General features: G+C 40.7%; 1 protein-coding gene across 7 annotated transcripts in view; it reads left to right on the forward strand.

The window, feature by feature from the left end:
* Nucleotides 1-20,376, forward strand: part of LOC126907584 (optomotor-blind protein-like) — a 26,349-nt gene extending 5,973 nt beyond the window's left edge. Inside the window, exons 2-9 of one of the 7 annotated variants that reach the window (XM_050688964.1) lie at nt 6,442-6,555; nt 7,418-7,571; nt 14,270-14,335; nt 15,956-16,102; nt 16,184-16,260; nt 19,188-19,369; nt 19,440-19,658; nt 19,772-20,376. In XM_050688964.1, the coding sequence (XP_050544921.1) occupies nt 6,442-6,555; nt 7,418-7,571; nt 14,270-14,335; nt 15,956-16,102; nt 16,184-16,260; nt 19,188-19,369; nt 19,440-19,658; nt 19,772-20,337 (1,525 nt within the window). In that variant the 3' untranslated portion in view covers nt 20,338-20,376. Of the gene's footprint in view, nt 1-6,441; nt 6,556-6,725; nt 6,849-7,417; nt 7,572-14,269; nt 14,336-15,955; nt 16,103-16,183; nt 16,261-19,187; nt 19,370-19,439; nt 19,659-19,771 lie in introns of all 7 variants that reach the window. The other 6 variants (XM_050688962.1, XM_050688963.1, XM_050688968.1 and 3 more) reach the window with 6 other exon arrangements.
* The last annotated feature ends 935 nt before the right edge of the window (nt 20,377-21,311 follow it).

The following is a 21,311-nucleotide window of genomic DNA, read 5'->3' on the forward strand; positions in this document are numbered from 1 at the left end:
GGGGGGGGGGGGGGTAACGTGTGACGACGGGCTGTTGAGATATGATTAATTGTCGTTTCCGCATGTAGTCTTCTCGAAATTACAAGTTTGGTAAAGGAATGTGCATGTTGTTTTCGGGGCCACCCACAAAAATGTGTTGCCCTGTGGTGGTGTATCCTAATCTCTGCCCGTCCATCGTGTGTTGTGTTTTCTTCGTCGACGGAATCCGGTGCACATTTGCCGGACGAAACGCATTGTTGTTCGTCCGGAACTTTGTGTGTTGGACGTTGTTGTTGTGACGACTAACCGACGCGGGCAGCGATATAATAACCGGCGCCGAGTCGTTCGTGAGGCGACTATCGATCGGTAAAAGTGATTTCGTCTTACTCGCGCACACCGTCGACGCGCTTTTAATAATATTATTCGGTTGTTTTTATCGTTGTAATGATCGGCCATAAAAACCACCGGCGTGTTGGTGGTGTTAGGTGTGCGGAGCGACTTGTGAGCGCGTGTGCTGTATAAACCGACGTGTCTTGTTAGTGCTTGTGGTGTAAACCGAAAACAAACAGGCCAGCAAAAGGCGAGAGACCGGTAATTATAACATCCATCAACCGGAGGAAAGAGAAAAAAACGTTAATGATAGGGTACCCGAGGGGTCTCTGATCGCAGCTCGTTATCCGTGTAAAACATAGCTGGTACAGAACAAACAGTGTGTGCGCGCCCGGCACCGCTGTTATTACGCTTGGTCGTGCCAGTGGTTCCTAACGGGTTGCCCGTCGTCAACGCTCGCCCGGAACCGGCACCGGACCACCTGATCACCACTGAAACCAGTTTAATATTGTTCTTTTTTTTTTTTTCATTCTACTCGGCGGCTGCAGTCGTCTGTTGCCTGCCGGCCACCACCTGCCCGTCCACCCCGGCCATTCCGGTACCGGGTCTACATGGGAGGGCTTAATTATTCCATCAACGGACCCACGTCGAAGGGGCGTGGTTAATGGTGTTTGCGAAAATAAACAACGTATAAATCATAGTTTTGTGGAGGAGGAGTTTTTCTTTTTTCGAGTAAGCGTCCAGGGCATATGCAGTGGTCGTTTTCCTCGGAAGTCCGAGAACGCGAGACGTTTTTGAGCGGTATTATCGAAACCATTTTCATCTCGCGTGCACACCGACAACGGCTCACGCTCAAAGCGCTACTTAAAGAGGAACTGACAAAGAGCTCATGCTTACGGTGCATATTATGTGCATTAATGTAGCGCATGGCGGCCATACGAGTGTGTACTATTTGAGTTTTTTTTCCTCGACGTTTTGTTTAACTTTTAACGAGTTGGGTAAAGTGGTTCTGTGCGAGTTTTGATGTGTTAAAAAACATCATCTCGCCCAAAACGCGTCAACCGCCTTCGTTACTGCGGACAAACTAATTAATTATGAACCGATTAATTGTTCGATGTCGTCAAAAATAATATGTTTAATCGGCAAATTTGTTCACTTTCTTCGTCGGTCGGTTGCCGCCCGTATGTTTTACGTCTAAAAGAACGGCCTTAGCATATTAAATTAGTAGTCATATAGATAACGCGGCGGATATCAAGAACTACCGAAGCAGGTGTTGTCAATCATTTGCATAATTAATCAATTTTAATTATGCCAATGTTTAAATAAGAACGTGAGTGTTTATTGTGATGATATCAACAGTAGAAGTAAATGATAATTAGTTTTTACGTTGTAAAGAATAAAAGTTTTCATTATTATTAAATTGTAATATTATCTTCTCTGAAGATCAAAGCAGATGGCCATTGAATGGCTATTTGCAAAATCCAAGTCGGCTAATTGAGAGACATTTGATTAGACGGTATCGGTATTCTCTTCTTGTTTTGTAATTGTTTATTTCTCTCGGGTCGCTAGGTACATTTATTCAGTAGCCGGTCAGTATAAGAATTTCAATACACTTGCGAGAAACGCTTAATAACACTCTTAATGCCTCTCGAAAAAACGTTAATAGACACTTTTTTTATCGGTCGACGGTAGTCAGACTAGCTTATTTCTTACACTCATTATGCCGTACTTAATTACTAATAAAATCCAAGTTTCTACTCTCCGAGTGGAGTCTGTAGAACAATTTTACCCGTATAATTTCTCATTTTATCCACAGCTCGATTTTGAGGAAATTCCGCACGAATTCAATCGATTGTTTCATCTTAATAGTTTATAACGAGTATTTTTTCCTTTCCATGCAATTCCATAAAGTTATAAGAAGCATTCAAATTATGACACTCGGCAGTGTACGCTATAATAATAATAGGAGCGAAAAAACAAAATAAAAGAGCGTCTCGAGGAAACTAATAATGATAATAATAAAGCGAACGCATAAATAATAACCGTATAACAGTCGTATAATTCTCATTCAACGGCATAAAATAGCGTTCACCCGGTACGGGCAGAGAGTTTATTCACCGGACCGTTATAAGCCGTACACAAAAGTCCACTTCAAACCTCCCCTAACTCACTACCGACTCGGCTTCATTTGAAAATATGGAAAAGCGCTTGCTTTTCCGGAAGAGTTTCTCCGGCTTGGTTGTTGTCGAGTCGAGTGTCCTTTAGAGGAAATGTTAACACCAGGCTAATTTTCACATTCTGACGGTGTGTGTATATATATATACTCGAACATAAGAAGAACTGCGAGTATAATATCCTTTTGACGCCGCGTCTGTGTAGAGTATGCATTACCTACTCATCCCTTTCAACCGACTTTCTTGAGATTTCACATCCTGCGGCATTTGTTTTGGCCAACACCTTTTCAAAAGAAACTGTCAACACTCTTTCACCGTATTGTTTCTCTTTTGCAGTGCTTTATTCTTTCCGTCGTAACATAATCACCGGTATTGCGCATCTCCCTCGGAATGCCAAAAAATACATGTTTTTTCGTTATAATTTATAACTGTCGAGATAAATTCAACACTGTACGCGCGAATCGCTAGTTTGTTATTATTTCAATTATAAAATCTCTGACAATACGAGACTTGGAATTATTTTACTAAGTACTGGTGACGCGCGCCCGTTAACGGTTACCAATTGATGTATAATAATTTCCCTAGTTAAATTAGCAATGATTCGTTTAAGTTCGAGCGGATTTTCTTAAACCGACACAGCGATAACAAGATGTGACGATTTTTTTTTTATTATTCTATTGCAATCGCTACGCCCACTAAATCGGCTCCGAGGTAGTAGTTCAATCGGTTCGCACGAGTTTAGTTTGTTAATTATAATTTCTTCAGCCAACAGTTGTACTGGTGCGTGCCGGTCAGTTAAAGGACGACGTTGTTGTGTCGTGCCGTCCGTCGGTTGATGACCGAAAAAGAGGAATACATTTACACGGCAGTATACGGTTAACAAAGCGTTTATAAATCAAAAAGTGACGAGAGAAGGTAAAATTAACCGGAATATTTTTTCCCTTCTCTCTCCGTTTTGTATTTATTTTACGACGACTGCGATGGGCGGACACGGTTTTTAACACTGGCCGCGGGGTATGTTTGTTTTTACTGCTGGCGCCACCACCCGTTGCCCGGGCATTCCACTATCAATCATATCGCTAACCATCCGTGCGTTTTACCGAAATCACTTTTATACACCAACACATGTATGCGCCGTTTCGATTATAACCCGACGATTGTTTTTTGTCCATCGCTGCGGCGATTTACATAATGTACGTTTCGTCGTTACCTACACTGGCGCATACCCAAACCCAACGGCGGCGCGTAAAACCCATCTCACACACCTTTGTGTATAATTCCAAGAACGTACACGACTTGCGAGACCGCCCGTAACAGCGTTTTTCGGGTGTGCCGCCGCCGCCGGTATGTTTACTGGGCACATTAGCCGGAAAGCTGCACGTGCACGTACAATGCGTTTACGCTGTTCTTCTTCTCAACGCACTTCTAGTACCGCACCGGTAGCAGTCCACGCCTTATTGTACTCCAAACAGTTTTTATAGGCATGGAAACCCATTACGCACAATAGGAAGACACCTTCTTTGTCCAATCGACCGTGTACACACACCTACACGCGGTGTTTAACACTTTCACGGGATCGTCCCGTCCTTTTTTTACATTTTACGCGCATCATTATTATTGTTGTTGTTGTCGGTGCCGCCGGCGGGATAGAGAGACGCCGTGTGAAAATTCATCAAAAACCATCAGGTACCTGCAAAACGCGCATCGGTGACTTCACGACAGATACGCCCGTCCCGTCGACCAACGCGTCTTTTGTTCTATTGTCCTTGCGCGTATTAACTGAGAAATTCACTTATTTAACTGCACCGAAAAAAAGTAACATGCATTAACAATACGAGATTTTTTTGCACACAATACTCGTGTAGCGTCATCCTGTTAAGAGAGACAATCCTTTCGTAAAAAAATGCCATCCATATGTATTTATAAAACGATGGCGGCAGTAGTGGCGCACCTTTTTTTAGCTCGCTGCGTTCAGTAGTACTCGATATTTTATTGATGTTCTCGTGTAAACTAAAATACATTGAAGATGCAAATATTGGCAGAATAAATATTAAATTGTTCCTTTTAATTTTTATAATCTTCAAAACTCTCTAGTACAGTGCGTTTTTGGCACCAAAAAAACATACCGTTAAGTTATTACCTTTATTAATTTTTCTCGGTTTATTTGTAAGTTATGGTTAAAAAAATTACTTATTTACGTTACACGAACTTAAAATTTGTCCTCGTAAAACATGTGGGCGCATAGGTTATTAACGTATTTAAATGTTTCAAACTAGTTACTGAGCGGGTAACTTAATGTATTCTTTGATATTTTCTTGTAGATCGCGAGTGTTAATATGTAAATTTATATTGTTATAATATATAACCTTTACAATTTAATTAGGAGCCGTTAAACATTAACTATACGCCGCGCGTTAATGATGATTTTTGTATAAACTGCGTTTCAATTGAGGGTGCTAATAAAATTAATGTTTTACCAGTAAATTTAGCTGCCAATTTTAATGAATTAATTAGGGTATTTACGAAAATAATTGGCCTATACGAATAATAATGTGTGCACAGTAGTTATTACAACCGTACAGAAAAATACAAATCAATGTTAGTACAACATGAACTTTGAAAATGTCGAGGCGGTTATTAAACTCGGGGCAGTTAAATATCTATTATAATAGACATTAAAAAAAAAAAAACGATAAAATGACGATTGCCGTTTTAGCCGTGTCGATCTACGGCACTAGTGAAATATGTTTACCAGTGATTGTTATGAAACGCAAAAAAATGTGTTTTGACAAGAATGAAATGATTGAAATCTGAAAAATTAACCGCTAACCGTTTTCTAATTGCAATTCATCATAAATTATCACGGGGGTTGGACGAATTGTTCTGTTGGCTTAAAAACGTTTGTACGTATAACGTTTATTTTGTGAAAACGATATCTGTCGAATTGCTGTATGACACGTGAACAATGGATCGACACGGAAATAATAGGAACAAATTATTGCTCGGAGCTGGTTTTTTGTCCAGTTTTTACAATGTCGGCAAACGTACACACTGCGCGTTTGTAAAAAATAAAAAACCGATCGTGTTTCCCGCATTATTCGTTTTTTACGTTTACTCGTACGAGTCTTGCACGGCCGCCATCCTCCGATCGAGTTCGGTCCACTTCCGGACTTGGCCCGATGAACACGCCTATCGCGACCCCAAAGCAGTCCGAACCCTCTGGCAGCAGTCCCACACGTTTATGAAAATACAATACCAAGTGAATACGCGCACATTATCCTCTGTATACTGTTATTACTGTACGTTTCGCGTGGGAGCGGTTGAAGCGCTCGCGCTGAGCACAATGAAACGGGGGCGCTGGCGAATAATGGACCCTGTGCACCCGAATTCAGTATGGCATTGAGAGATGACGGGACGGCGGAGGGTGTGCGATGGTGTGAACGGGGACGCGAGCAATGGTGCGTACTTACCGTAGTAGTAATGAAGCGCGAGGTATCATGCACTGATCCTATTGTGACGGTAAAACATGGCCGCCGCCGCTTAATATGATGATGTGATGTGATGAGCGTACGCGGGATAACGATAATCGTGTGTGTGTGTGTGTAAGCGTCGAGCAGATGGCACCGAGTGTTTTTGCTGCGCGCCCGTTTCCGAAGGGATGGTTTTTACCATTCAACAATGAACAAGTTTTGCATTCGTGTGATACGCCTTAGCACTAGGTCGCGCCAACACTGTAATACGCTTTTGTGATGGGTAAAAATGAGTGTTTTGCTGCAGGCAAATGNAAGCGTCGAGCAGATGGCACCGAGTGTTTTTGCTGCGCGCCCGTTTCCGAAGGGATGGTTTTTACCATTGAACAATGAATGAGTTTTGCATTCGTGCGATACGCCTTAGCACTAGGTCGCGCCAACACTGTAATACGCTTTTGTGATGGGTAAAAATGAGTGTTTTGCTGCAGGCAAATGTTTCCCCAAATGAGATTTCGCGTGACCGGTCTAGACGCCAAAGCCAAGTACATCTTATTGCTGGACATCGTAGCCATGGACGACTACCGGTATAAGTTCCACAACAGGTACATTTAATTAACGAATGTAATACGTGCAATAGAAATGAGCTACCGAACAACCCCTCCCCACGGCAGTGTCCATGTGTCGTTGTATGATTTTCATTACTGTTATTTTATGTTTCCCTGTAGAAATGTTTACATCATTTTTAGTTTTTCTTTTGTTTTTGTTTGATTAGACGGATGTTCCCCGCTTACAAAGTCCGAGTTATGGGACTTGACAAAAAGGCCAAGTACATTCTACTAATGGACATCGTAGCCGCCGATGACTGTCGCTATAAGTTCCACAACAGGTACAAAAAGTAAACAAATTTCAATTTTAAACGACTACGTTTTTTTTTAATCAGGACCATCTTGACGGTAACGTTGCTTTGTAGCTTTAAGTGCATATTTTTGTTGTATACATTAACATCATCAAATATCGTTAAATATCCGCACAGTTACTCTCCCGACACGGAAAAAAGTAATTCACTGAGCCGAAAATAATTTAATTCACAGAGAGAACCATTTATTACGAGTATATGGCCTTTTTGTTGAGTTTTTAACCGTAAACATTTTTGTAATTTTTTTTTTAATTTAAATCAACAAAAATAATCTAAATTACGTGCCGTGTGTGGGTTGATATAGCTCGTTTGTATTAAAATTGTCATTTGACATAAGTGTCCTTCTTCTCGAGCATGCTACTCTCTGTTTTTTTTTTTTTTTTTATTTATTTAAATGTAAACTTTTTTTTTTTTTCTAAATATTGTCAGAGTACTCTGGTCCTATTTTTTGAAAATGTAGTCTTGAAATTAAGTATTGCATGATCAAATAGCTGTTTTTTATCATATTTTATCATATTCTAATGACTGATCGTCGTTGTTTTTATTAGTCGATGGATGGTAGCTGGTAAAGCTGACCCCGAAATGCCCAAACGAATGTACATTCACCCCGATTCTCCGTCGACTGGCGAACAGTGGATGCAAAAGGTCGTTTCGTTTCACAAGTTAAAGCTCACCAACAACATATCTGACAAACACGGATTTGTGAGTACATCATATTACTGTTTTTCTTAGTTATTTCAAAAAACTACATTTGCGCCATATTTTTACGATAGCGTGTGACACCAAGAGACATAATACTTTTTATTTAAATGTTATGGGAACTATTAATCTCAAGGTAAACACGGTGTTGGGTTTTGTTTTTCCGCGTATTATTATTTTTTCCCCGCTCGTATTGCAGTAAACAAATACTCGATACTTGTATAGCGACAACTCATATAAGCTTACACACATTTGGGGTGGTTAAGGCTGATGTCAGCGATTCAGCTGCCGGCAGCAATCGACGTCGCTTCAATGGGGAGGGACGGCGTCGGCGGAGTTTGGTACATACGACATTGCAGTTGTTAAGTGTTTCACAAGAGCATCTATGTAAGTGCATGTTAGTACACATAGAATTCCGGTTGTTGTTTTTTCCTTGGGCGGGGGATGTAGCGGTGGAGGTTGACACCAAATATTTGCTCGAAAAACCTCGGCGTCGACCCCTTTTAGGACTTGTGTGAAAATCGGATGTCACTCTGTAGTGCCGGCACACGTTTACACTGGTCGGCGTCTACGGCGGCGGCGGCGGTAAACGTCAGTGGGATAAAAAACACACTGTATACCGGAGATTATTAACAGATAGGATTTTTATAGCTGTTCAATTAACACACAGTGGTGCCCGCTGAGAACCAGACTTTTTCTATTAATTAGGGTGCTGTCGCCAAAAGTCATTAAACGGTGGCGGCACACGAGGGTATGGGACTAGCCAGACGGGGTTGAGTGGTCCGTCGCCACGGCTGCCGTCGCCTTCCAACACCTTTCCAACAGCACACACTACTCTTGCGTTGTATACCCGTACGGATCTTCATAAACATCCCACCGGCGGCGCACCCTAGACAAGATCGTTACACGTAGACGCATTCGCTAAAAACTTGGATTTATGAGCACTGATGACACGACGGTCGTGTGTTTCGTCGACGTTGTAATGGCTGCAGATTTCATCGCAATTTACAATATTGTTTATGTCTTGTAAAAAAAAAAAAAGGTAAACCGACAAACGAGGGAGAAAACATACACGACATACATCGCAGACGACAACAACTAATAAGTTGTATAACTATTTTTTTTATTACTCTTTGGAGTAATTCATACACAGTAAACCGCCGCACGATCACGAGGTTCGAGAAGTATTACTTATCTCTGGCTCGGAATCTTCCGGCTCCTTTAACTTTTCTGAGCCGTTTTAGCATGTCGAGGAGATGAGGTGCACTTTTACTCGAGAAAACTGCACAGTTTCGACATTTTTAAACGCACTCTGCCGACCAACACCAATTTGCTGGCTGAAGCTACTGGGTTTCAAAATAACATCTTTTATGTATCAACGCAATTTGCCAAAGACACCGCAAAAGTGGTGTAGTGATCTCGTTTTGTTATGCGTTAACACAACGCCGATTTCATACAAAAGAGAGCGTGGCCCTTTTCGGCGTCCACTGGATGGCGGCCGGGTCTTTGGGAATGACCGTTTGACCGGAAAGTCGACACAGGGCGCGGTATCCTTTTTTCTCCTTTCATAGTCTATCTGGCTCTTGTCCACTGATATTGACCACTGAAATGGATAACACTCCTTGTCCGAGTAATAGTAATACTGTGTAAAGGGTCTTGTGTGTGTGTGTGTGTGTGTACCTGACACCGCGTCGTCGGTGGCGCCTCCGACTCGAGTGGTATACAAAGTACTGTCACCTCATCCGATCCTTTTTGGACACGGACAAGTATCCGCGTACAACTAAATGAGTGACGATCGGCGCCAAAAAAATCGCGTTTTAGAGGAAGTTTTACATTGCGTGCAAAAAGAAGAGCGCTAATAAGAGGCTGTGTAACTCCATTGGATGAAATGTCTCATAAATATGTTCCCTCGGTGCTTAATTGATGAACGTATCATCGAGTTGTTTTCGACGTATTTTTCTTAAAACGAAGTAACGTTTTATTATTTCATTTGATCGTACATGACAAAAATGTCTGTTTAGCGAAAATACCGTTTTCTAATTTTCTGTCATGTAGTACAACAAAATTGTATTGATTTATTTGAAAAGTTTTTATACCCGGTTGATTTCATAACCCCTGGATTATGTTGATTAACCCTGGGAAAGTGATCAGATTTTATTTAGTCGATATATGATGTACACACTGCAAGCGATCATTCTCGTTGCTCTCTACGATAAAACCATTTGTAAATTGCAAACGGTAGCGGCTCCCACATATTCCGCTCTACCGGATGATTTTCGTGGATCCGACACAACGGTACACAATAGAACGAGATCACATTGTTGATGACGATCATCGCGTTGTCGGCGTCCATCAAAAATAATAATAATAGATAAATAAAAAAGAAGAGATAACATTTTCGGGTAGGATTAATTGCGGGCCATCGGATTTTTGTAATCGACTCTCTTTACTGCTCGTACACGTTTGTATAGTGTGTATAATGTTATATGTACTCTCGGGGGAGGATAACGCATAAAAAGCCATACGGACCCACACAGCCGCCTCGGTAACGTTATTAGGCCACCGCCACAGTTACGCGTAATACACTCGGCATGTAATACGTACACGTGTACTTATGTATGTTGGTGGTTCCTTTAACAGCACAAGTAACCGTTGCACGCAGATCCCATTGGGAAATGTGTGTGATACGGTATGTGTAATATGCTTTAAAGGGGAACGTCCCCGGGGAAAAAGCACGACTCCGATCTACTCTCCTCTGTCGTCGCTGTACGCTCATCTTAATGTTAAATGGTGAGCGGTTGCGGCGACGGAGGTTCACAAAGTGCCGTGAATCACATTATATAAACCTTAAATCGATAAGGATCTAGTTTGAGCGTCTTGAAACATGGTAGTAAAGTGTTGAATAAATAAAAAACCAAACGGTTATAATTTAAATCCGTCGGTACCATCCGGTTCTTCTGAACGCCAGTTAATTAATACAAAACGTCTTGTGTCCTATTTGAATATTATAATTATTTAAAGGCGGCGGCAGATATCACAAAAACCGTGTCCGTTTTATATATTTTCGTATAATTTGTTGTATAATCGATGTGGTGTTCCATTTGGTTTTTTAGTAAACTGCGCCGCTCTCCCTTAATAATCGTTCGGAGCAGTAGCATTATATTCTCATTGTCACCATATAGATCGACGGTGCTATGGCATAGCGTGTGTACACATTGTTGTTGGTTGGGCTAAAACCACGCGCAGGATAATATGGGGGACGCCGCCCAGAGGGGATTAACTCGGCCACACCCCTCGGATGGTCATTCGCAGGCGTGTTTATTCTCACACCCTCCCCGCAGTTTTTCAAAAAATATTATGTCGTAGAACTCGGTGGCGAAATTCGGTACTTTTGCTGACTATGTAAGCAATATCAATAAAAATATGAGTTTTATATCGAGAAACCGTTTTTTAATTTTAGAAGAAAAAAACTAGTGGATTTGATGTTTCCAAACGTATAACCGGATTCTGTGCTATGTATACCACCTTTATAATAGAAAACGGTATTCGATGGCGGATCTCGATAAGGCTCTATAGATCTGAGAATTCTTTTTGTCGGCTTAGCGCAACAGCCGCATAAATTTGGCCTCTTGGAAATATTTCCGGTTTTGTGAAATCATAAAAAAAGGGTCGACCGCGAACTAAATATTAAAAAACAAAGAGAATTAATTTGGGTTTTTTTTTTTATGTATCATGAAAGTAAAAATGAATGAGATCGTAAAAAACGCATCGGTGTACAATGAAGAATTTCAGGTTATAATTGTCATGACTACTGCTCCAGCGGCGGCGGTAGTAATGTATATAATAAAAATGCGCACGAAGGGCATTTCTGGTTAATTAAAAAGAAAAACCGGAATCGCACTGCCGCCCTGTATGAGACATCCATACACACCGGAGGATTCTTCATTTTTTTTTTCTGCACTGTAAGGAATGAACACATTATTATTACTGTTGCTGTACCTACCCCCCCCCCTCCGGCCGCTATCGTTGAAACAACGCTCTTCTACCGGACGTCTCCTCTGTTTTAATCGAAGTACGTTGGGGACGAGATAGACATCTGAACGAGCTGGTAAAATGTTAATGCTAAAATTATAATAAACCGATAATAAAAATAAATCGTCTGTCCGTCTCGCGCTGCGCTGTCGTCTCCGTCGCGGCGGAACCACTTCTCGTCTATACATTTTTACCCCATTGTATTTAAATGATGAAGACCTTCGGGTTTTCAACGGAATAAAATGTTTTTTTGCTGCCCGTGTAAAACAAAAAATAAAAATCGTACGTTTAAACGACTCGAGCTCTGATTGATGGCGCCGGGTCACGACGGCGCTGGGCACACTGGCGGCCCTGGTAGTAACGAATGTTGTACCTCCTTTTGGTAAAGTTCTGTTCTTGGGATAACATCGACTAGCAACTCGAATGCGTTTAATAAATGTTTACGGACGTTGCTGCCGGTTGTGGAATGTGCGACGATTTAAAAACTCAGATTGTTTATCAATGAAATTCGGTATGATATGTAAACGCTCTTCGATAGGGTTCAAATATCCCGAGAATTCACTACTGATCCGATCCTAATTATAGTGTACGGTCCGTGTTTACCTGTTATGCTTGTACAGTTCAAAAATAAAGACTATAACGACCACTAAAACGTTGTGTTATTCCGACAGTTGGGTTGTTGTTAATTCGGTTGGCGCCTCTGCAACGTAATGACACAATCATCGTGTATTATTATTATTATGTAAAGTAGAAAAACATAATAGAAATCTTCGAGTATCACGTCTTGTTCGAGTCACTTTTTTTTATAACACCGACGCCGCCAATTATACGACACACGATTTTAATATAAAATAGTAATGATAACGTAACCAGAGCCGCCGTCGCCCTTGTACGTCAAAATATTATAATATTATCGTTTCTCACGAGCCGCCCATACATATGTACACGGCGCTCTTCAAAATTGTGGAAACAAACCATTTAATTCTATTATAATATTTTTTCGTCGTGCTGCCGGTCGGCGACTGAATAAAACAAAAATATACACACACAACAGATGCGTGTGCCGCGCCCGACACTTGGCCGTAAAAAATTCAACGTAACAACCGACGTGCCGCAATGCTCATCACGTCCACCGAAACGGTTCGGAATACAAAAAGTTACTAACAAATTACTATCCATGAAAACGATGATTACGACTATTCGACGCGCAATATATTCGCGGGGCCCGAATGACAGGGGTCAGTTTTTTTTTTTTTTTTTTTTTTGAGCATGAGGTTAATCGGAAATTTTTTTTCAACGTTGTGGCCAATACATACTTGAAATATTATTCAAATTAGTATACCGAAAAACATTGGCGTCGAGGCTACTGCTTTGCTTGAATGTATAGATTTCTCGAACTGATAGGAATCGCTGTTGTCCATTATTTGTATGTATAATGTTATCGTCCTGGTTCATATTATTATAATGTACTGCTCGGCCCGGACGTCCCGCGATGTTCAGAACCTGCTACGACGACCAAGACGAAGACTAGTGTTAATAACAATAAAAAGAAACGCACATGACAGAGATAAAGGCCACCCGAACGATATTTATGCAGCCAATAAATAACACAGCCGCGGCAGCAACGTTAGTGTTAATGGACGGCAGCCTATCGTATTGTTTTTTTCTCTTAAATGTTATTTTTTACTCTCGTGGCGGCGGCTTCCTCAGCAGTAGGTGTCATTAGTCGTGTGATAACAACGCTGTTTTTATTTCATTCCATTCTTTTAGGTGCGGTCGCTTAATGTTCACACGCATATATATATATTTAGTTGGAATCGGCTCTTTTGTTGTTGTTGTTGNATATTTAATTGGAATCGGCTCTTTTGTTGTTGTTGTTGTTTGTTGTCGAGTCGCACCGTCACTAGAGCGATAAGTGAAAACCACATGCATTATTATTATTATTTCGGCGTCTCCTCTACCGTCCGCTTGCTAAAGGCATTTCGCTAAATGTGTTCACGTTCTTTTGTCTTATTAAATTCGCTTCCTCGCCTAATTTATTCCGCACACAAACGGACGCATTGCAATATTTTAATAATGTAATAACAAAACCGCCGTAGAACAGTCTGTGCGTGTTTCATCGCACCGAACAGTCTAAAAAATGCATTATTGTGTGTACCGTGCCGGAAAAATGGGGAGAACAAGAAAAAAGTACGAACGCGGCACACTAATCAGGTTGTGTCTAAAGCAGACGGCGGCGGCGAGCCTAGACGATGAGAAACCAACGCGCCACCGCCTCCGGGTACGTGCGCTGGGTGTGAAGTGACTACACTAATTGTACGTGTCTCCCGTACGACGATGTGGTGGTGCAGGTTTTCGAAGCCAACGCGTAGAAACTCGACGGTAAAAAAAGTCCATTCAAAACGTGTGCTCTGATCTGAGTCCATTTAACATTTATGCGTAACAACAGAGGGAATGACTATCAACCGAAATGTTAGAGACGCTGCAAGGGAACACCATAATCGGTTTTGTTCATACACGTTTGGAATGTTCGTATTATTTTGTCCGTTGAAGTCTTGCATCCAATGCAAAGGTTTCAAATATTATTTTTATCTATCATGTATTATTCTACCTTTCGAACGTGTAAACTATAGATTTCAATACTTATATCCGTTGTTTGTATTTATTAGGGCCTAAATCAGTTTTCACTACAGACCATAAACAGGCCTTACGATCGTTTCCACAGATTTCCAGAGGTACGTAAACACTTGTACACTAAAAGCAAAACACAATTGGGCGGTCGTTTTGTTGGGAAACGCTTACAGTAAAATCTTTCACTTTTACATTTTTCTCCTCCTCTTTTCGTCGCCTCAGTTGTGACCGAATAAAACTAATAACGCGACGAGTTTATCACTCTCGTGCTGACCGACCGCGCGTTTTACATCGGTAATATATTATTATCTTCTTTATTTTCATTTGGTTTTTTTTGTTTTAACGAGATAAATGTCCCGAGGCCACTGCTGAGGCTGCTCCCGATGCTGCCGTTGCTCGGTACCCAAGTGATTAGCGTCGTCGTGCCGTCGTCGCAGTGAGAGAACCGTGAGAGAACCAGTATGAGATATAAACAATGTGTACACATATCTGTAATATGTGTATTATATATGACCGTGTTGAGTTCGAGGTGGACATGAGGGGCAGTAGTGTTGAATGGGAAAACAAGCGGTGGCGCCAAATGTTGTCTGTCGGCCGCGTGCGTCCCATTTGAATATAATGCGATTGTGGTCGTCGGCCATATCAATTATTATCGTGTCTGCCCAGACTACAAGGGGAATGCTACACGGTGGGTGAGAGGGTTTGGTGTTATCGGCGGAAAAGGTTTTTGTCACGATCTCGGCTACTTGTGTTTTTTATATAAAAAAAAAATTTTTAAATCTCGTATATAAAACACACAAATTACGTTTGACCCGAGTGGTTGTGTTTTGCCTAACGAATTGGAAATGTTTTTTCTCAAAACGTTGTGTCAGGATAGGGGGTGGCCCGCAGTTCGGTCGTCGTTTTTACACGAGTATGTGATATTTTCTTCTTCTTCTTCTTCGTGAAAGCTCGCGGGGGGATGATGGTTAAGGTTCGTCCGATATCGTGTGTCTCTCCGGTCAAACGGAACGCGCCTCAGTGCGCACACCGAGATAATTGGACACGACTGGTGCTGTCGCCCTCAACACACGTATATGCGGTGGCGGTGGTCCGGCAGAGTGGGTCATCACGACCAGTTCTGCGCTTATTATTCGATTTTTTCGATACTTTCCTGCCCTCAGCACGACCCGTATACTCCACACACACACACTGTTGGCCTGTATAGTAGTAGTTGTTGGAGCCGGCGTCTTTTATGGCGCCGCCGCCGCCCAGGTGTGTACTGCTGTCGTTTATAGAACTCGAGAAAACTTGAGCTCGTTTGGAAGAGACGAAATTAATATGCCGAACGGAACGCGTGTTTTTTTATGAAAAAATATAGTCTCGTTAGAAAGGAGGGTAGCCATCTATTGGTTGTGCCGTTTATCTCGTTTTAATTCAATTGTTGCTGTTGGCGAGCCCGCATTTTGAGGGGACAAAAAACCGTGTCGCCGGATGTGTCGCATTCTCAAGTCGTTTGTCGTTCTCGTACTAACGACCGGACGGGGTTTCTTTTTCGATTAATAATTCAACTGGCCTTTTATCGCGCTCGCCAATCGCCACCTGTGTCCGACGGCTACTGCGACACATACGCGCACGTCAGGTGTGTCACATAAATATCTCCTCGCCCTCTGCTCTATCTTTTTCGTCTCTTTTCGCCCTAATAATATATCATTATAAACGTCCCCATTGTTTTCTGTTTACAGACGATACTGAACTCGATGCACAAATACCAGCCACGTTTCCATCTAGTCAGAGCCAACGACATCATCAAGTTGCCGTACTCAACTTTCCGTACTTATGTGTTCAAGGAGACCGAGTTCATAGCCGTTACCGCTTACCAAAACGAAAAGGTAAACTAAACGTGTTTTTGTCGTTACTCGAACATATTCGTCAAAGGCCTACACCTAAAACTTATTTTTCTGTCAAAATAGATTACACAGCTGAAAATCGACAACAATCCATTCGCTAAAGGTTTTCGAGACACCGGTGCTGGAAAGAGAGAGAAAAAGTGAGTAAAATATAGTTATAGTTTTAAACAATTTTAGGGCCTAGTGGGTAGAAACGTATGATACGGCGCACGGGGTCCCGGGTTCGATCCTCAGGGTGACAACGAGATTTTTCTTGTGATTATCTCATTGACGGTGTCTGGTACAAACCAGTCATAATACCCGTCTCTCGTCTTCCATCGCTACACTTAGCACCTACTTTTTTTGAACATTTTTACGTGATTATATTCACCGTTAATGTCTAGTGTAAAATTTATATAATCAATTAAATATTTTTGGAAAATTAACAACGAATTAGAGGCGATGAATAAAATGCTTAACTGAGCCGGGATCAACAACCGTTATTGATTATACGTGTTGACGATACGCTTTTGCCTACCCTCTAATCACATGAACAAGGCGTCGTCGGTCGGATATAAAGGTCAAAGAGCGCGACAACGGTGACTACACAGGGTTTGGCGGCCACGAGTTACGGATGCCAGCTTTCCTTTTTTTTTTTTTTTTTTATTAGCCTTTGCACACGCTTGGCGGGAGCAGAAAGAAGTCGTGTATTGTGTCGGAGAAAGAACCCGCTAATGACACCACAAAAGGGCATCGCATCGAAAGGCCTTTTAATTTTAAAAGTCGACGCCCACCAGATATCAGTGGATCATAATGACGGCCGGGTTCGATGCGGCTCATTTAATTCCGGTGGAGAGAGAGGGGACAAGATCCAAAAAAACCGCATAACCCGAAACATTTTAAACGGTCTCCCGGGGTTTTGTCGCGCATATAATTCACTGGCCTAACCCTAAAAAAGGTCTTTTTATTTTTTATTTTAATTATTTCGTCCTGGGTCATTTTCCATACGCACATAATGTTTACTCGTCGAGTATTGGCTCGAAACCTTTTGCTCGTAACTCTAACCATATTAAAAACAACACGGTCGCCTAATTGTTAATCTTTGTTATTTATTTGGTAAAGTTTTTTTTTTAATCGTTCTATGGACTAAATGAAGAGGAATGAGAAAAATCACACGATTTTGGACAAACCGAGAGTAACTAGTAATTTTAAAACATTTTTCAGTAATCTAATAACTTTTTATTTCTACCGTCAACTGAATTTATTACAAAAGTGATTCCTTGCCGCGTTTGTACTCTTCGCGAATGCTTGCCAGTGTGTAACACGAGCCTTTGAATAACATTTAATAGGTCATTCGGACTTTTGAAGCGCGTAAGGCTTCATAAACCGCCAACCGGAAACTGTACAGTCCAATAGCGCACCGTACAAGTGATAATATTATAGTACAACAAGGCGCATCACATTATTGTGCGCACACCGACTGTATGTACACTAATTTGTTTAATTCCCAGACAGACATGCACGTCCGCGTGTACTCGCACCTCGAAACGCGATTATTATCATTATTTTTATTATTATTATTGTTAACCTGTGCACAGCACCTTGAGGTGCCAAAGAATGAATTCCACGCGCGTGCGTGTACACTGACCGTGTAATAAATCTCCTTGTGTGTACATAGTGCGCGGCGGGTACACACCCATTGATTAAATACACACAAACATCTAAGAACCAAATCATCCGGGAAATTAATTCTATAGTATTAATTTTGAAAAGAGACACTCTCTTCTAGTAGATGGAGAGACACTGATGGAGGTCGACGAGCGCCGAGTTTACTCCGTTCATTCATCGACTACTTTATTGAAAACCTCTAGAAACAATCGGTGGTTTTTTTTTTATTAAAAGAAAAAATCGTAAATATTTAATGCTTTAAAAAGAAAAGCGATCGGTGTCATTCGTCCAACGCCGCGGGAGGTTTCTCGTACTCGATGGCGAATAAAGTGCACTCGGAGCAGCCAATAACTGTTTAAACATGATATCCGTACACTTTACAGCGACAATAATATTTGCAATAGCTTTGTGGAAACAGAGCATAGTAATGTTGTTATTGTATACCGGTTGGGGTCATCCATAAAAGTTATTGTTTGTCCAACACCTGCATGTGGTATGTACATATGCAAGGCCTTGCGGTATATTTTTTTTAAATTAAATTTTTATTTTTAATGGCGTGATAAAATCCTGGGTGAGCATTAAAATAATAATCGTATACACATCGAAACCGTCAGACATGCAAAAATAAAAATATAATAATAAGCCCGACTTCCACGTTGTAATTATAATGATACGGTTGTGCTGTAAAATATAAATCCGATCCATGACGCCTATTATACGTAATTATATCTTCGTGCAGCGTTGCGCTTTTGTCGTGTGCTTTTTTTTTCATATGTGTTATCCGCTAACGTGTGTCTATAAAACATATTCGGCCGTTATTTTTTTTCTGATGAATTTCATTCCTGTTTGTCGTTTCGGGTTTTAGGTCACCGAGAACAATTGGGGAATCCCAAGCAAACACAATGTAGGCATATTTCAATCAAACGTCCTCGATCAGGACCAATTAGACTTGTAGAGTCGGAATGATCTCCAAATCCATAGTGTAATTTAAATAGAATTTTATTAATGTTATCTCGATTCTGTGGTGCACTGACCGTTGGTATTTGCAAACGCATAATTTGGGTGTACATTTAATATTATGCGTTTAACTATTAATGGCGTTATAAAATTTCGGGCGCCATGCCCCGTGCAAGTGCAGGTTTTATGCACTGAAAACTAAGCGTAGAAACGATAATAATAAACGTATAATAAAATACATACTGTAAGCAGCGTTTGCGTTCGGTGGCAATAAAAAAACTGGTTTGTAAACATGTATCGTCGTATAACATAATTTCATCGACCCAACGATTCTTACACATTTCAAATACAATACCAACAAAAACCAACACATTGATTCTATCATTGTGTATGTTTTATTTTTCTTGCAAATTATCTTAACGCGTCTTCCCCATAAAGTATTATCAACGTCATTGTGTTTCAGACAAGCAATGCTAGCGGCTCAGAGACATGGCAGTCAAGCGTCGCAAATGGGCAATGACGAAAAACACCACATTCAGACTGGTTCGGATCACGAAGATGACAAACCACTGGACGTCGTCGGAGGAGATCCGGACTCGCCACTTTCTTCGCATCATAATAATCACCATCAACTACACCAACCGGGTAAGTGTTTAGTATTTTTTGTTCAGTGAATTTTATTCCGGTTTCTAATAATCGTTTTTTGTGTGTTCAGGTTCTTGGTTCTCGGGTCTAGCTGACGGTAGCTTGCTTCTTGAAGACGCTATGAGAAGGCGACTGGCAGGCCATCCCGCTCTTCACCACGCGGCTTTCCTTCAACATCATCAACAAGCTGCTCATCATGAAATCGATAGTGAACAAGAAAGTAGTTGTTCCGAATCTGGTCGAGAACGAATGAACTCTCCATCGGAAAAAGATTCGGCTGGACCGTCTGGTAAGATTTATTGTAGCACACTTTTTACTACTGACATTTTAAACGTTTTTCATGTATGTTTTTTGTATGTTTGTAATTTTTCTAACTGCGAGTTTTAATTTTGTTTTCCTTAGGACCTGCACACAGCCCTAGTGACTATCCTTCGCCTAACGTGTCATTTGGACCCCCTATTCCACCGTCCCCTCACCTACTGCCGTACCTCTACCCCGGCATGTATCCGGGTGCTACCGGACTGGGTGGCCCCCTATGCCCGTCCGCCCTCAGTCCCACTACCAATCTGCTGTTCAACGCACAATTGGCCCTGGCCGCCCACCATCCCGGATCGCTATTCACCCAGGCGTATTTGCAGGGTGCTGCCGGCTCACATCCGTTCAAAATGACCGGCGGCTTGTCCAATCTAAGTCGGTTTCATCCGTACCACTTGGGATTGCACCACAACCCATCGTCGGTCGGTTCAGCTTTCGAGACCGTCACGCCGGGCCGTTGCTCGTCTGCCGGCAGCACTCCGCCACCCGCACCACTTGATCTACAGTCGCCTACTAACGGCCGACATAAGTCGCCGACACCCGAACGTAAACCCCAAACCGGAAATCCCACACCCTCGAGCGATCTTAAGTCTATAGAAAAAATGGTCAACGGATTAGACTCATCCGAAGAACAGCCAACAGCGGTTAAGTAAAAAATCGATTTAATAATATAATTATTATGTAATCTTATAGTATCTTCTTCTACAAGTTTCCCAATTTAGCTTTATTATTATTATTTCTTTTTTATTTATTTGTTTTTGGTATATATATATTTATACATAACTTAAATTAAATAATACTATTACTACTACTGTTGTAAATATGACTATTATTATAAACAAAAGGCATTGTCACTTTAGTAAATAGATGGATATAAAATTATAAATTATTTATCAATTAGGAAATGTATATGTTATATAAATATACTTATGTTAGAAAAAAAAGTGCAATAGTATTATTATAAATATTATTTATAAAAAGTTTATTGTAGTATATGAAAAGAGTAGTTTTTAAGATAGATTTAGTAAACAAATTTTAAATTGTAGATTGTAATTTGAAATTACAATAGATTTTATTACCCTCTTCCCTTCATCATTACAAAAAAAAAATGATATAAACTATGCGACTTTAACTAAACAAATTCTAATTCTAACATTATTATAAATCGACCAGTACAAAAGATGTTAATTCGAAAAGGTAAATGTAATATAAATATGACAAACCACTGTTCCTATACTGTTTCTTTTTTTTTTTCAAAACTGGTGCTAAACTTTGAACAATATTAAATTAATTGAGAACAAAAACTATGCTCACGTTTTGAAAAAGAATTATACTTTGTACATATCTTTTTTTTTTTTACTATAATTTATTAGTATCTACTACCGATGTTTTATTGTATATTTTAGATTCTGATCATAAAACTCTGATCGCCTTACTATATAATTGTATTATACATTTGTTGTGTGCTACTTAATTTTTCTTGTCTAAAAAGATACCAGTATCTATGATTAAACGAGAAATATAAAAATAATAAAAAGAAATAATGTTTTTTTCTTAATCAACTTGATGATTCCTTTCTCCTTTATACTACAATAGTGTTGGTCTTATATTTGTTTTTTTTTTTAAT

The sequence above is a fragment of the Daktulosphaira vitifoliae genome, unplaced genomic scaffold (assembly GCF_025091365.1).
Source record: "Daktulosphaira vitifoliae isolate Bord-2020 unplaced genomic scaffold, ASM2509136v1 Scaffold_5, whole genome shotgun sequence".
Classification (NCBI taxonomy): Eukaryota; Metazoa; Arthropoda; class Insecta; order Hemiptera; family Phylloxeridae; genus Daktulosphaira; species Daktulosphaira vitifoliae.